Raw genomic sequence first — 17,833 nt, 5'->3', positions numbered from 1 at the left:
AAGGGGAAATTTCCGATTTTAATTTGAGCTCTGAAGGGATTTTAAGATTTAGAAATCGAATCGTAGTACCTGATGATAGAGATTTGAGAAGGGAAATTTTGGAGGAAGCTCATCGATCAAAGTATACAATCCATCCAGGAAGTAACAAGATGTATCGTGACTTGCGGCAATTGTACTGGTGGGACAAGATGAAGAGAGAGATAGCTCAGTACGTGCAAACCTGCCTAGTGTGTCAGCAAGTTAAGGCAGAACATCAGAAGCCTTCGGGATTGCTACAACCTTTGGAAATTCCTGAATGGAAATGGGAACATATTACTATGGACTTCGTTTCTGGATTACCTAGGACTCAAAGAGGACATGATGCCGTATGGGTGATCGTTGATCGATTGACCAAGTCGGCTCATTTCCTACCTGTGAATATGAAGTATTCCATGGATAAGTTAGCCCAGGTATATCTGGAGGAGATTGTACGATTACATGGAGTGCCCGTGAGTATCGTTTCTGACCGAGACCCTCGTTTCGTGTCGAGATTCTGGCAAAAGTTTCAGGAGACCTTGGGGACGAAGCTGAATCTGAGTACTACTTATCATCCTCAGACGGATGGACAGTCGGAGCGAACGATTCAGACCCTCGAAGATATGTTACGCACGTGTATCCAAGATTTCGGGGGCAATTGGGGACAACACATGACTTTAGTGGAATTCACCTATAATAACAGCTAGCATTCATCAATCCAAATGGCGCCGTACAAAGCCCTTTATGGGCGAAAGTGTCGTTCACCAATTTATTGGGATGAAGTTGGAGAGAGAAGGATCTTAGACCCTACCATTATTCCTTGGATAGAGGATGCTCAAGAAAAGGTCAAGTTAATCCGGCAAAGACTTCAGACAGCCCAGAGTCGCCAGAAGAGCTATGCCGATAATCGAAGGAAGGATCTGGAGTTTGAAGTAGGAGACCAGGTATTCTTGAAGATTACACCATTACGGAGTCTTACTGCTGGAAAAGGAAAGAAACTCCAACCCCGATTCGTAGGCCCTTTTCCGATCCTTCAGCGGGTTGGAAAAGTAGCTTACCGGCTTGAGTTGCCATCGAGCCTGTCACGGATTCACGACGTATTTCATGTGTCTATGCTCAAGAGATATTACCCCGATCCAGCTCACATTGTTCAGCCGGAAGAGATTGAAATTGACGAGGCCCTCACCTACGAAGAAAAACCTGTGCAAGTGCTCGATAGAAAAGTTAAGGAGTTAAGGAATAAACAAATTCCACTGGTGAAAATTCTGTGGAAAAACCACGGAGTTGAGGAAGCAACCTGGGAGATGGAGAGTGAGATGAAAACCAAATACCCCGAACTGTTTAGTGATTCAGGTGAGAAATTTCGAGGACGAAATTCTTTAAGGGGGAGAGAGTGTGAGACCCCGAAAATTTTCATATTTTTCAGGCATTTATTTTGGGCGTTTGGGCCTAATTTTAGGGTTTTCTTCTATCCGTGGGTTTTCTGGGGAATTTTATGAGAAAATATGAATTTTGCATCATTTTCTGGGTTTAGGTCAAATTCTGTGTTGTTAAGGGTGTACAGCGGTTGCGGGACCCACTAAGACGATCGGTACAGTTAAATGTAACTTTGGGAAATTTTATATACGGAAGTTTTATCATCTTGTGTTATGAGTTAATTGGAGGTTAGTTGGTTTAATTAAGTGTTGTAAGACAAGAATGAGATAAGCTTGGAAAAAACACATGTTGCAATCCTATTGGACCTTGGACTTTTGACTTGTCTACACCTTTACTAAATTAAAATTTTGACCAAAATTCCTCATTATTTCTTACCTCTTGGCCGGCCAACTAGAGAGAAAAGAAAGAAGAAAGCTCTTCAACTCTTGCTTCATTTCTTTGTCAAATCATGGAATCCAACCACTAATCTCTCAAAATCCTCCATAAAACCCTCTTGCTAGGAGTGTTTGAAGTGCTTGGTGGTTTTTGTTTGAAAGGAAAGGCTCTCATCTACCTTGTATCAAGAATTGTAAGGTGAGTAAATATGGAATTGTTTCCTTGTTGGTTGTAAGATGAAAGTTATGGGTGACAGTAGTTCAAGAGGCTATTTTATGGAGTATTTCATGACTTATACTTGAGATGTGGCAATTTTCTATTTATTTAGGAATTTTCTGTTTTATATGATATATCATGGTTGAGTTGGGTGTGAAGGCTTTATATGGCTTGATTTAGAGCTTATATGTGTTAATGGTGGTTAATTGTGGAAAATTTCAGCATTTGTGAGAAAATTCCGGTTTTAGGGTTTGATGAAATTGGGGCTTTTCCATGTATGGTTTTCATACTATCAATTGATGTGTATATGGTTGTATTGTGATTCAAATGGGGTGAATGGACTAGTTTAAGAACCATAAGTGTAATGGTACAAGTTGGGTGTTGTTCATTAGGTTGGAAATGTGAAGAAATTAAGGGGAAATGCTGCCCAATTGGTTGTAGATATGGGAGGTCTTGAATTGAGAAGGATTTGAATAGAATGGATGAATTGGGGAGTTTGTTCACATTCCACACTGTTGTTACTCCATTTTATTTGTTTTGTGTAACTTGTATTAGTAAGTTAAAGTTATACTTTGACTCGTGTTTGAGTCTTATATATGGTTACTTGCTTGTTTTAGGTCGTACCGGTGGACCGGGACCTACTCCTGACTCGAACGTGTGATTTGCTTGTTTATTTGGTGAGTGTACCAGTATATGATGAACATACTTGTTTTGTGGTTTCTAAATGTCTTGATTTGGGTCGAGAGTGTACTTGATCGCTCTTGACCACTTACTTGCATTTACCGTTATTGTTTGGATGTGAAATGGTATATATACATGCTTGACATTTGATGGGGCAATGCCTTAATATTAAGGTGAAATTGAGCTCATGCCCTTAGACCGTTATTCGAGTCGAGCCGGCAAGGGCTTGGGCGATTCGTTAATGAGCCTTTGGGTTCTTGATAGGCGAGTGGAGTGTTAACTCCTCGACCTTGTGGTATACTCGAGTATTACCCATTTGGAACTATGAGGCGGCGGGCCCGAATAGGGGGTGAACGGTGGAAGGAAATGGTGCGAAGTGGTGTCTACGGATCTTGGCTTGTTTAAATGGTTGACGGAGTGTCAACGTGTGAGATCAAGTATGGCAATCGGAAATCGGCCCTTGAGTGTCGCATGTATCCTTTTATATGTGTATGTTGTATGAAGGTGGTTATGTATATGTGTTAATAGTTGTATCATGAAATTGTGAATTTGGTACCTCACGAGCGTAAGCTCACCCCCGTTGTTTTGCTTTCCTTACAGGAGTGATGTTGAACCACATTTTGATATGAGATGAGCTAGTGACATAGTTAGTTTTGAAAGCTCCTCGAACATTTGGAACTTTGATGTATTTGAACTCAAGTATTTGTGTTTGAATTGTAAAAGGACACTTTCTCATGTATAGATGACATGTATGTATGGTTTACCAAGTCTTGGATTCGTTATATGGTGTATGTGTACAATCGCCGGTTTTAAAAATGAAAGCAGAAAATTTTGGAAAACCACTGCCTGGAATCCGGCCTAGAATCCGGCCAGTTTCTGGCCGGATATAAGGCCGGATAGGCAGGGGAAAAGAAAAAAAAAAAGAAAAAAATTGGACTCTGGCTACTGCCCAGAATCCGGCCAGAGCAATCCGGCCAACTTCCGGCCGGATTGGCAGGGGACATTTCGAAATTTTTGGTTTAGCCTCGGCCTCCTATCCGGCCGAGAATCCGGCCGGATATCCGGCCAGATTTTGGCCGTATAGTGACGTGGCCGGTCACTGTTCATCCGCGGCAAAATTTTCGTTTTCCGTTTTCTGGTCCGATGGAAGTGCTCGAGCACTGTACTTTCTTGTACAATGATATTATTGTTCTAATAACACCTTAAGGGGGAAATTGTTCATTTTGTCGAGTTTTCTTTTATGAATTAAATCCGACGTGATTGTTTTGCGACCCGTAGTCCCGGCGAGAGTTGGGCAGGCGGTCCGTCAACCCCTCCGGTTCGCCCTAGGGGAAGATGGGGTCGTCACATCTTAATGGTCTGATATATCATTTTTGTTATAATGTCTAGTCCAATTTAACTTTATAAGTAAGCAATATAGGCACTGGTAATGATTTGTTGACAGTCGATTACTTATACTAAGTAATGTCGGAGGAGCGTGCGGCAATTTCAACACACTGTGATGTTGATGTATATCATGTATTTGCACCATCACCCTAGGTGACAAACTTTTATCATTACAGCACATATTTATGTAATGTTGTTAATTGGAGACTTGGACATCGTATATCATTAATCGTATGTTTCATTAACAATATTTGCTGATTTGCCATCGTTAAGCATTTCAGAGAAGGAATAACACCCAGGGATTGCAACTACGCATTGACGTCGCCTCCCCCGAGAATGAGGTTGATAAATGGTGTGTAACTATACTTTTTGAACGAGACATTAAGTGGTTGTCCCAACCTGGGAATGCTGCATATGTACGTTACAAGCAGTTAATAAGCTGTTACAATTTATTGACGAGGTTGTACAGGGACCATTGTCTAGTGGATTACAATTGTAATAACATCTAGTGTTAGTAGTCATCAATTGTTTGTATTGGGTTGTTTAAAATTGTTAGAAAATTATAAAGTTGGTAGAAAATTGAAGTAGTAATTTTACAATAGAATTGAACGTGTTTTTTGTGATCGGATATTTTGCACTAAATCAACCATAACAGTTGAATGGCTGTCGTGATATGTATACCATTCTACTACATTCAATTGTATACCTTAATAACATATTTATTGGCATAGATCGCACTGTCAAAGGTACGATGTATAAGATAATACAATCTAAAGTATAAATTGTCTTGATTTGGCTACGATGCTAAATTCGAATTATTATTGGGCTATTTGTATAAAAACATTATCATTTAGGCCATTTGTTTTGCATCGCTTGACGAATTTAGCACACCATTGACATGATGCATCACAGGTACATCAATTGGTATTACAAGTTTTTAGGTTAACTGAATTTTGATCAAGCCAGGTCACGACCACATGTTAGTAATAGGTGCGCATAAGAAAATGATTCCTTGAAAAACTAATTTATAACGTTAAAACGAAGTTTTACAATGCAACAAAAAGGAAGAACAAACAGTACACAATGGGTTATAATCAGTTAACGATATGTTACTGTTGCATTACAACTAGTTACGACTGTTTAACAGGCATGATTAATTTGCAAAGTAACACTCTATGCCCTTGGTCAGTTTGTGATCCAACCTTTCAATGCTCTGTCCGGCCTTTGGAACGTCCTTTTCATCCAATAATTGTCAACTACTTTGCAGTGAGGGTTGTTCTAGACACTTAATTAATTTTCATTGTTGTAAATAAGAATGAACAAAATTGTAAGTAAGAACGCACAATTTGTGACTAGATATGCGCTTTGGTGTTGATCAAAATATAGTGAGTTGTTGTAGTTCCACTATGAAATATCAAGTTCGTGTATTAAGGTAACCATACAATCTCATTTAGCTCAATAAACATAATAGTGGCAGGCTTGCTGATGTCATTAACACAGAACAATTGAGTAGAGCAAGTGAATTCAGATGTAAGGTTTTCACACTTACTAGTTCCCAATAACTTAGGTCCAAAAAAAATATGTGCCTTCATTCCACAGTACACTCAAAAGTCACAGACAGTGTGAATGAGTTTACATCTACGACACTCAACCAGCGAAGTCCGCTTCATATGTCTTCCAGTCTAGCTAACGTGGGGTCAGCGAAAAACTGCTATTATTAGTAGCAGTAGGGCGATCAAAACTGAAATCGTCAAGAAGGTTTTCATTTGATGAATGTCACTTTGGATGTGTTGTACAGGATACGAGAAGGTGTTTGATTGATGGAGCACTATTGCGGGACTGTCAAACGAGCTTTCTCTACTTATTTCTTGTCGATTACGTGAGGTGGGGTAATAGTTAGTCTGAACAAACTCATCATTCTCCATATTGGATGAGCCCAGGCGAAAAAAAAAACATACTTTTGCCTCACAGACGAAGTACAACAAATCCTTCGTTGGTTTCTCAAACTCCACGATCTTCAGGTTAGCCCTTTTTCCACAGTTACAGTACCGATATTGGTACCTTAACTCATCAGATCTGCCACCAACATTGCTAGATGAAGACATTTGAACGATGTAAATCTCCTTTGGGGCATATGATTAGAGAATATGGGGTGAAAGGATGAAATAATGGTTTTGTGTTGATCGGAATGGTTCACACAGGTGGCAGTTAATATGTGACTCCTCTCAGATATAAACTAGCAATCATGGAGTGAAAGTTGCAACAGTATTTACGTACAAGGCGTTAAAGCGGCAGTACCAGATATTCAAATAGTGTTACGTGGAGTTATTAACCAGTTACGGAAAATTGCTGCTGTTATTCTGTAATGGAACTTAACAACAATTTTTTATCACCCCTACTGGTTCGGACTTACTGTAGCTTTTCTAAAATAAATTTGAGTGGTTGATCTGCTTTAGTATTAAACTGCTAATTGTTTATGTCCATTAGAGTTTGAGGTTTGGTCCAATGTCAATAAAAAGAGGGTATGAATTGGAACCAAAAGTAATATCTAACGCAAATTTTATGTAAACACTTCTATTTTCTCTATTAAAAGAGTATGCGATGAAAATCTAAAGGCAAATCATGAGCGGAGTTACCATCAATATGTAACAGTCCGTCAACATTATGTAATTGTCATCAACGTTTGGGGTAACGTGGTTATGATAAAAAGATCAATTTAGAAACAAATATCCTATAATTACTCGTTCGCATTAAAAGAGTAGTCTGGCAAAAAAAGTAACTAAAGTTTTTTCTAACAGCCATTTATTTTTTACGCAATCGCCGTTTGTTATCAAAATCTATTTGGGTGAACCAATTAAACTTGCAATTCAACCCTGATGAACGGTTGTCACACAATGGTTAAGTCATAGCAGACGATAATTGAAAAATTACAATAAAGCACAACCGAGACAATTGATATACAACATAAATAACTAATTACGTCATAATCGGCATTTACACATTCCAATTTGGCTTGCATTAAGCTTTCCAAAAAAACTTGTTTAAGTGATCCGACATTAAAGATGTCTTTCATCAGGGTTCTAAACTTTAGCCAAAAAAAAATCTTTGTTTCGAAGCAAAATACCTGCATTTCTTGATAACTGTTTACAGAATAGTCTCAACTTCAGGACCCCGGCCAATACTTCAACTTTTTTTTTTTTGGAATTTGCGAGGTCGCTATGATATCCGCCAATTTTGAATTCTGCTATGATGTGTACAACCGAGCTGTGTATAGTACTCGATACTTGCCAATATTTGTCTAGCACAGTCAAACCAAAAAATTATGTTAGACGATAACGTGTGAAGTCTAACAACATTTTGTTCATAATACAATTCAATCATGCCAGAAAGTTAGCAATACCTTATCGATGTGCACAGGCAACTGTCCAGTCCAATGGTCCAGGAATACCATTGTGAAGATACCGCTGTCGTAACTAAGGACAACATGATAAGGGTAGTCATCAGTGCAAAATGAAGTAAAAAAAGTGAAACAGGGTGATGAATATGCTTCATAAGAGAACATAAATTAATTTACACTCTATCTCGCAATTGATGCAGCACATCGACAACTTCTAAGGAAAAACTTGCAAAGTCAATTTCCTTGCCAAATTTGGTCGCAACAACCAACGCCAAACCACGCTTCTGCAAAGCACATAAGTTAATAAAACAAAGCACAAACTCATGTATCGGATTAGAAAAGGCTTACAATAATTATTAAACTTTATTCAACGTACCAGACGATTTAGAACATCCATATCTTTGCTTTTTGGTTGATCAGTGTTGGGGTCTAGAAGGTGAACTACTCCATGCGAGACATCAAAAGAGTAAACAAACCAATGCTCCCCATTACAAACAGGGGCCAGTATCTTAAACACAAGTGCAATTTATTACCCAGGCATACAAAAGTATATTATTAATTTAGACCTTATTTTGTAAATTTAAGTGAAAAGCATCTCTACCAATAGTAACTACATACCAAATGACAGTTGGCTGGATCTGCTCCTGCTTCACGACTCCGTATCTTGAACAACTTCGTCAGTTTGGCAGATAGGCTGATATTTGAAAGTGATTCCAAATTTGGCATTTTTAGAATGCCTTCCTGTGAGTATCAACGTGACACAGAGGTTTGGGGATTTCAGTTCCATTACTGATCCATTTACGTTCAGATCTTAGCAAACTTCAATTATTGGGTTAAAAAATTAATTGGCCGATACATGGAGACTGTAATTTAAAAACTCACAACTGCTATGGGTTCAACAATGTAACGTTCCACCTTATTTCTTTGTGACACCTTTTCCACCCCAATTTAGCAGGCGGGCAGAATATCCATGACCTGATGCTCCATTGATTTATTTCAATTAAACGTTAGCAAATAAATAATATAGAGGTACTGTATCATTAGTCACAAGGCAGCTTGGAAAAGTAAGTTAATCATGGCCATGAACATTAAATTTCCTAACTCGATTCGAGACATGCATGCCATTGTCAAGTGTCTTCAAATCAACGCGTGTTAGGGAGAACTGGAACATTTGAACCAGTATGTCCCTACCATTGCATTACATAAGATCTTACAATAATTAGTTGGTAGAATAAGCAACTTACTTGGGATTCTTGTTCAGAAACTTACTTGGGATTCTTGTTTGGGTCCCATGTGTAGGCAGCAATCCTTTTCTCATACAAGCTAACTGTCACATGTGCTAGCAGGATATACTCGGCCGACCTTAACATCGTGCTCTTCTTTGTTGCCCGAGTAGGTCTTTGATCAACCTCCTTTCCTGAGACAATTGAAGACAAGGATTAAGGGTATCATAGCTTATATTATAACTGGAGACTGTAAAAAAGGGTGTTGTGCATGTAATTTGAGATCAACGTATTTGTAATAATCAATGAACACTTTGTAACTTTTAATTGGAGTATATATCAAAGATAGCCTGAATGTACGTAAGTTCTCAAAATGCTCTCTAAAACTGTTCTTTATCGTACATTCATTTATTAACCATGAAAATATAGACAAACATATTGAATTAATCTTGTCGATTTCGGCCATATGAACGTAGCCTTCTTGGAGTGTGTGCATCAAATGCGGGATTTTCATTTTGACTGGTATGTAATGGTTATTCCTCTAGACAATCATCTTCACCACATTCATGGCTGTTACTATGATGCAGCTCCTGCTGTTGTTGATCTTCCATGTTCGCATGCAACTCCTTTCCCATCTCCAAGAAATCATTGTTTGCTTCAGTTGGTTGTCTACTTTCAACACTTGTGACTGTTGTCATTGGCATCACAATGCCTGAAGATGGGCAAGGACCTATATCCGTTTGCCCATTGTTATTTGTCACAGTACCTTTGCCATTTCTATGGTCCTCTCCCTCATCCTGCCCACTCACATTCAGAGCATCATCTCTTGCTCTACCAACTCCTTCACCATCGCTAGCCTGAAGGTTTTCATCATGATCTTTGGCACCCGCATCTTTTTCATCATTTTCCTCGTTCTCTTCACCATCATGTCCTTATTTTGCAGATTCATATTCAGATCCTTCTTCACAATCGGTATCCCGGTGCATTGCCACCTTCTGGTCCTTATTTTTTTCCCTCCTGTGCAATGATTCGACCAGATCACATGCTGCTTTTCCCCGTCGATGCGAAGAAATGATTTTTGCAAGTTTCAGTATCCTCCGTTGGCTCGTAACAGCAATTTTATATAGCTCTGAGAGCTTAGCCTGCAACATTTCAAAAACGAATTCTATAGACCTCTTTTACAGAATCCAGCATGTTACAACGAGTTATGATACGAGTAACATTTCACAACCAACATGCATTCTGCTTTCCATATCATATTAATGGTATGAATGCATGTAGATTCCATATTTATAAGATGTATGCATGCTTTGTCAAATTAGATCTCTACTGGTATACAATACGTTTGCATACATTTATCATTACCAAATATTGAGGTCACTTACGCATACATCGGCATGGCCGCTGTCCATCATCGCCCCAACCAGATCAGGAGGGAGTTCAGTCATCGACGAGCCAACTTTAGTCTCCACCAATTCATATGGTCCAACCTACGACAAAATATATTAGCGACCTTCGAAATATATATGAATTGGAATACAAATTATTACAAGCTTATTCGAAACGTATTGTTAATAATATCAGTCTTACCAGCTTTCCTTTTCCATAGCTGCCAAGATTATCAATCTCCAATGCATCCCTCTTCGAGATCAAACTATCTGTCCATGCCTTTGCTATTGGAATAGTTCTCGACACTTTATGTTTTAGTATTGACATTCGATCAAGATAATGAATCTGCAATACATATACATCGAAAAATTTTTATGTCAATTTGGTCGACTAAATTATTGTCTGCCTTATTGTTAATTGTTTCATTTTGACACACGATACCCCCATTATCGTATTCACATGTCATATAATTATTATGCACACACTGCCCTCACAAAGTGGTGTGTGGTATCCATACATGCCATATTCATTAAAGTTGTTTTTAATGTAGCTTGCGAAGGATAAATATTCTTACCAATAGCACAAAAATGCATCCCCCCAACGTATTGGTGCTGCTTTTAACTTTTCTTTTGCACCTCCAACACCTTATTGCATAGCACGTTCCTAACATGCTCCGCCCAATTCAAAGTGGCTAGCTTATCAACTTCTTGCGTTCAACTCCAAAACTTTATTTTGTGTTTAGCTCTAGTGCTTGGAGCCAACAGGCATCCACAAGCAAATGCAACAAACAGCTGTTTGAACTCTTCATCAGGACTCATGGACACCAACTCATTTGGTAGCTCTTTCCATTTGTACGTCCTATGTCTTGGCCCAGATCCCCCCACCCCGCTAGCATCAGTGTCTTCAACTAGTACTGGCCCTTCATTTGGGATGCCCAACACTAAACCTATATCTCTTCCTGTTAAAGGTAGCACACCATCTCCATGTAGATGCAAGCTGTTTAGTGTCAGATTAAAGTTATCCACTAGCCAAGTTGCTATACCACTTGAAATGCAATGGCACTGTATGTCTAGTAGCCCTCCGAACCCGATCTCTCTAATCTGCTGCTTCTTTGTTTCATCAATTCTTGAAACAAATGTGACCATTTGATTTGGCGAGCAGCGTATGGTGTACTTCTGATTCTACAAACAAGTTGTACATTTATCTATTAACCAGGTGGTGCTTTTCATCAAGTGCTTCACAGATTACAAATTCTGTTTACCTTAGCCGTAGCCCGTGTTTTTTGCACTGTCAACTTTCCAAGACGTGCCATTTCTTTCTCATATGCTTCTTTCTCTTTCAGGTACTCCTCTTTTTGCTTCGTCATGTCTTCCTTACTCAACTCATTGTATGTTGCTCGAGCAATATTATTATACTGCACTGTAATATCAGCCACGTTATAAACTCATTTACTTCTTGTGTCCTTATTTATATTTCATGTGCTTCTTTCTAAATAGTAGATTGATTGCTTTCTTTATTATGATGGATATGCATACCTCTGTCACCTTCACTCCTTTCGCCGAAACCTTACATTGATACTCTTTCCTGCCCACAAAGTCCAGTGAAACAAATTTAATAGTGCTGTTAAACAATGATTGCTATTTTCTAATACCTACAATCCGACCTGAACTTCATCCATGGATTCAACGGTGGAAGTGGTTCCGCAACCTCACTTGTTCCTGCTGCCTCCATTTGCTCATCTTCAGCTGTGTTTGCGGTCATTTTTTTCCTTCTTTTCCCTGCCTTCTTTCCACTGCAATATGCTGCATAATTATCACCAATCTCACTTTTTGAGTGCTATACAAATTGCGAGACACAAACACTAGCCACTTACATATTAAGTGATTTAGATAAAGCCTCGGGTTCTTTGCCACCAAACTTTCCTGTTGGTTCATCTCTACCACCTTGGCCACTTGAAGTTTTCGATCTTTTTCCTGCCATCTGAACTAAGAGTTATACAATTGCACTTCAGTTCTGTTATGCTTTCCCAAGTTATTCTAAATGCATTACAAAGTAATAACATCTATAATACATCACTTTCAAATCTCAGTAACAATACTTTCAAAAACTTGTAACTTTTGTTCCACACTATGTTTGCCAAAATTAACAGTGAGTTAATTATTCTGCCGAGCATCTTCCACTTACAATCTACTCTCACTCATTTATCATTTTTTACACAATTGACCTATTTCTTGTCCTACTGTACACATATGAGCTATGTATCAATTGTGAGGTACCAATTGAACAATTATATAGTATAGTATTTTACAGAGCAATTATTATATTGTAATTGCTAAGTCATTGCATGTTACACTTATCCAACTTCATGTCTAATCACACTAGCGGAGCAAAACTTGTAACCCTTTTTCCAGACTCAGTATGTCAAACTTAGCGCAAGTAAATCATTTTTCATACCTTGTTCAGCTTGTCGTCTGCTGTCCTACCTATCAAGTTCCAAACAATCAACTTCTTTTTCTCTTTATCCTGTGATTATACAAATATGAGTTAACTAACAAACAATAACTAGAAAGTTCACAATATGCTCATGCAATTTGTGATATGGATACGGGTGCGCAACCACTTCAACCTTGGGTCAAGGATAACATTGACGGTCCGATGACAAGATCAAGATCCAAGAAGGTGAAGGAAGCTTTACAAGCCTTGATCATTCACCATACAAGCAAGGAACAAGCTAGATTTGAAGATTTGATGGACCATGACGTTACTTTGTTCACTTGTACGTTGGAAGTGAAGGAATGATCTCATACTTGTTAGTTTAGTTGGTAGTTGTTTTAAGACTGTCTAGTTTAGTAGTTGTTAGGCGTTAAGTATTTTATTACTTATTGGGCCTTATCGGAAAGCCTTAAAGAGCTGACTCTTTAAGCTCTTTATGCGGACCGAATTTCTTTCAGGTTTATGTGGGCCGGAGTTTGCCCTAGTTTTAGCCTATAAAAAGGCACCTCTTGTATCAGTCCGCACAGAATATTTTTACAACCAGAAATCGTGAGGAATTTTCCTTCAAGTTCTTAATCGAACTTACTCTTGAATTCTTGAGTTCATTGCTTAGGATTCAAATCTGACTTTATCGATTAGTTTGTTCCCTAATCGTGGTGTCTCTTCATCCATCTTTATTTGCTTAAGGTTGCTGATTGCCTTTGTGTGTCAGAGGTCTTGAGTTCATGAGAACAATCGAGTTCAATTTCCATTGGGAGAAAAGGTCCAACTCTGATAATTACAAGGTTGGGAGGTTCTAGGAGGGTCTTCCCCTAGGGTTGCTCATCAGTTGGTAATCAGAGCATCAGGTTAATTCTCTTTCAATTGAAGTTGTTCATATCTTATTAGTTTGTGTCTTTTGTCAAAAAAAAAAAAAACTGTAGCGATTACTGTTCATCGTTACTATTCCGAAATACTGTTCATCGTACTGTAGCGTACTGTTCACGTTACTGTTCATCCGAGAAAAAAAAACTGTTTGGGTATTGTCTTTTTGTGTTTTCTGTCCAACTTTTGTTCTTGAGTCTGTTATACTTTTGTTTGGATTGTTAGGGTTTAAAGACAAAAAAAAAAAAGAAAAAAGAGTCACGTACCTTATATTGTTTTTAGTGTCCAAGTTGCTAGAGTATTGCTGGAATTTTTTCTTTTGAGTATTGCTGAAATTCTGTTTTGCCTATTCCTTGAGTATTGGTTGTTGTTCTTGCAAACCCTAAACACCACAACGTAATTTGGGGAAGTTCTTGAGCTTCTTGAACAAATTCTTGAAGTTCTTGGACCACCAAGTCTTGTTTTGAAGGTTCTTGAACAATAAATCAAGAACTAGGGTCTTCTTGAAATTTGCATAACCTTTCATCCGTTTTTCTTGAACTTGTTGGTGTCACCTGAATTTGTGTTCCTTGAAGAGCCGAAGCAAAAAAAAAAAAAAAAAAAAAAAAAAAAACAAAGAAGAGAAGGAATCGGCTCTCACACAAAGGAAATCAAGTATCTCAAATCTTGAGTTTCCAATTCTTGATTGGTTTCCAATTCTTGAATAGTCTCCAAATCTTGATTGGTTTCCCAAAACTTGAGTTTCCTAATCTTGATTGGTTTTCCAACTCTTGAGTTCCAATCTTGATTGAATTCCAAAGATCCCAAACGACCTAACCAACCCCAAACACCCCAAATCAGTTTCCAAAACCAAACCTAAACCGCCACAAACACCATTTACCATCCAAATACTGACCAGAAACTCAGCAAAGCAACAGCTCAAAAAAAAAAAAAAAAACCAGTTCTAGCTTCAGGTAGAGTTTTTGTTTTCTAGGATTCGTAAAAAAAATTCTGCTTTGTGTCTTATTACTTATAGGGTAATTAATTCTGGAAATTTTGAGAGTTGAGTTGTTTTAAGAACTTCGAAAAGGAAAATTGAGAGTGAGTGTGTTTTCTTGAGTGATACACGAGTGCTTTGCAAGGTAGACTAGGATACATTTGTTTTGCAGGTTTGACAACATGTCTCAAGAGGGGAACATGCCTGAGCCGTCTGAGACTGACATGTCACTCAAACTGGTGCTCCAAGCTCTTCAAAAACAAGCGGAGAGACAGGAAGTTGTGATGACACAAATATCCGACAGGCTGGCTGCCATTGAGATGCGAGGTACTGGAGATACATACAATAGGGCTTCGAGTGTTCAGAGTGCTGATCATGATGCGGATGATGAGGGATATCATTCTAACACCTCGATTCGATCAAGGAAAAGCCAAAGAGGAGCAAGGGAAGGTCGAGACCGACCTAGGAGAATCGATGACAATCTTGGGTCCATCAAGACCAAGATGCCTACCTTTCATGGGAAAAATGATCCTGAAGCTTACTTGGATTGGGTTAGGCGAGTTGAGCAAGTGTTTGAGGTCCACAACTACTCTGAAGAGAAAAAGGTGAAACTTGCGGCTATTGAATTTGAAGATTATGCATCCATTTGGTGGGAGCAAGTATGTGCCATAAGGAGGAGAAATAGGGAACCATCAATTGACACTTGGGCTGAAATGAAGCAAGTGATGAGGAAACGATTTGTACCCTTCCATTATACCACGGACTTGTACAATCGGCTCCAACGACTCACTCAAGGTTCTAATTCGGTTGATGAGTACCACAAACAAATGGAGGTAGCGATGATAAGGGCCAATGTCCAAGAGGATCCGGAAGCAACCATGGCGAGGTTCCTTAATGGATTAAATCCTGAAATTAGGAAGAAGGTTGAGCTTCAAGACCACTTTGAACTTCAACAAATGGTGTCTTATGCAGAAAAGGTGGAAAAACAAGCCTTACCTCTAAAGAACTCTAGTGGCCGAACCACTACATCCTCTTCCACTCCTTGGAAAAGAAATCAATTGCCAACAACCAATGTTTGGCCAAGGCAAGGTAATAGAGAGAGGGAAAACAAGCGGATGGAACAACCGTCCCATCCGAGTGCAACTTCTTCTAAACCAACCCCGCGGCCAACTCTTCCAGGAGCAAATACATCTACCAACCAGCCAAAGGCATGTTTCAAATGCAAGGGAATTGGCCACCTCATGGCTCAATGCCCTAACCGAAGCATCATGTATATGAATGAAGAGGGAATGTGGCAAAGCGAAGGGGAGGAGGAATATGCGGACATGCCACCGCTTGAAGAAGAGGGGAAGGATGATGACCTGGTTGAAATAGAAGAGGACCCCGTGGCTCGAACTATGGTGACTATGAGAGTGCTAAATGCACAAGCTCAAGAAGATGATCTCCAACGGACCAACATTTTTCATACGAGATGCAAAATTGGAGATGAGGTATGTCTCATGATCATTGATAGTGGCTCTTGTACTAATTGCGTAGCTGCTGACTTTGTTGAGCAAAAACACCTTCCATGGACTTACCATCCTAAACCCTATAGACTATCTTGGTTAAATGATGGGGGGGAAGTCAAGGTGACCAAACAAGCTTTAATTGCTTTTTCTATTGGTCGATACAAGGACCACGTTTTATGTGATATAATTCCTATGCAAGCTAGTCATGTCTTGTTAGGGCGTCCTTGGGAGTATGATAGACAGGCTGATCATATTGGACTTACCAATAAGTATAAGTTCATTATGGACAACCTCAAAATCACTCTTTCACCATTGACACCTACACAAGTGTATGAAGAACAATTGCATTTAAGAAAAGAGAGAGAGAAAAGGCAATCGAAAGAAACAAAGAAAAAGCCGAATGAGAGAGAGAATGAGGGGAAAAAGAAAGTAGAGGCCGAGTTGAGTGAAAAAGGAAATTCGAGTGGAAAAAAACTCAGTGAAGCCGAGAGCTTGAAAGTGAAAAAAAGGAATTTCTATGCAAGTGTGCGTGAGGTAGATATGGCTTTGAATGCACAAAGTCTTCTCATAGTACTTCTGTACAGGGAAGCTGATTATTCTTCTTTTTACACACTAGGCATAACCGATTCTCTTCCTAGTGCAATCTACTCTCTTTTGCAGGAATTCAAGGATGTGTTTCCGGAGGAACTACCGAAAGGATTACCTCCAATTCGAGGTATTGAACATCAAATCGACTTTGTTCCTGGAGCAGTTCTACCAAATCGACCAGCCTATAGAGCAAATCCGGAGGAAACAAAGGAAATCCAAAGGCAAGTCGATTCCCTCCTTGAAAAGGACCAGGTTCGTGAATCTCTTAGTCCTTGTGCGGTTCCAGTCATTTTAGTACCTAAGAAAGAAGGGACTTGGAGAATGTGTACAGATTGTCGTGCAATTAATAAAATTACTGTTAAGTATCGTCATCCCATTCCTAGGTTAGACGATATGTTAGAAGAATTGCATGGGGCAATTATTTTCACTAAAATTGATTTAAGATCTGGGTATCATCAAATAAGGATAAAGGAAGGTGACGAATGGAAAACTGCTTTCAAAACAAAGTATGGTCTTTATGAGTGGCTTGTGATGCCTTTTGGCTTAACAAACGCTCCAAGTACTTTCATGAGATTAATGAACCATGTTTTAAGGCATTTTCTTGGGAAGTTCGTTGTTGTTTATTTTGATGATATACTGATCTTTAGCAAGTCTTTAGAAGAGCATGTTGAGCATTTGCGACTTGTTTTAAGTGCCTTGCGTGAAAATAGGCTATTTGCTAACATGGAAAAATGTGTCTTTTGCACTTCTGAGGTTAACTTTCTTGGTTATATTGTTGGAGCAAATGGCATAAGTGTTGATCCCGCCAAGGTAAAGGCCATCATGGAGTGGCCGACTCCAACCAATGTGTCTCAGGTAAGGTCCTTTCATGGTCTTGCAAGCTTCTATAGGAGATTTGTTAAAGACTTTAGCACTATTGCAGCACCTTTGAATGAGATAGTTAAAAAGAATGTGGGGTTTCAATGGGGAAAAGAGCAAGAAGAGTCGTTTAATAAGTTTAAAAATTTGTTAACTTCAGCACCTATTCTTGCTCTGCCTAATTTTGATTTGATGTTTGAAGTTGAATGTGATGCTAGTGGGATCGGCATAGGGGCTGTTTTACATCAAAATAATAGGCCCTTGGCATATTTCAGTGAGAAATTGAGTGGGGGAGCTCTTAATTACCCTACTTATGATAAAGAATTGTATGCTGTTGTGCGTGCTCTTGAAGTGTGGCAGCATTATCTTATGCCTAAGGAATTTGTGATACATACTGATCATGAATCAATTAAATTCCTTAAGGGGC

General features: G+C 38.9%; 1 protein-coding gene across 1 annotated transcript; it reads left to right on the top strand.

Moving 5' to 3' along the window:
• Window positions 1–737: 737 nt before the first annotated feature.
• On the top strand, window positions 738–4,619 carry LOC140008755 (uncharacterized). Its single transcript, XM_072053621.1, has 2 exons — window positions 738–1,368; window positions 4,384–4,619. Exons 1-2 carry the CDS (start codon window positions 738–740, stop codon window positions 4,617–4,619), a joined length of 867 nt encoding a protein of 288 aa, XP_071909722.1.
• Window positions 4,620–17,833: the final 13,214 nt, after the last annotated feature.

The sequence above is a fragment of the Coffea arabica genome, chromosome 6c, assembly GCF_036785885.1.
Source record: "Coffea arabica cultivar ET-39 chromosome 6c, Coffea Arabica ET-39 HiFi, whole genome shotgun sequence".
NCBI lineage: Eukaryota > Viridiplantae > Streptophyta > Magnoliopsida > Gentianales > Rubiaceae > Coffea > Coffea arabica.
This window is presented reverse-complemented; position numbering and strand designations above follow the sequence as displayed.

Coding starts and splice junctions, on each gene's coding strand:
- LOC140008755 (XM_072053621.1), top strand. CDS start 738: ATGGCGCCGTACAAAGCCCTTTATGGGCGAAAGTGTCGTTCACCAATT. Junction 1,369..4,383: donor CGAACTGTTTAGTGATTCAG/GTGAGAAATTTC, acceptor GCCATCGTTAAG/CATTTCAGAGAAGGAATAAC.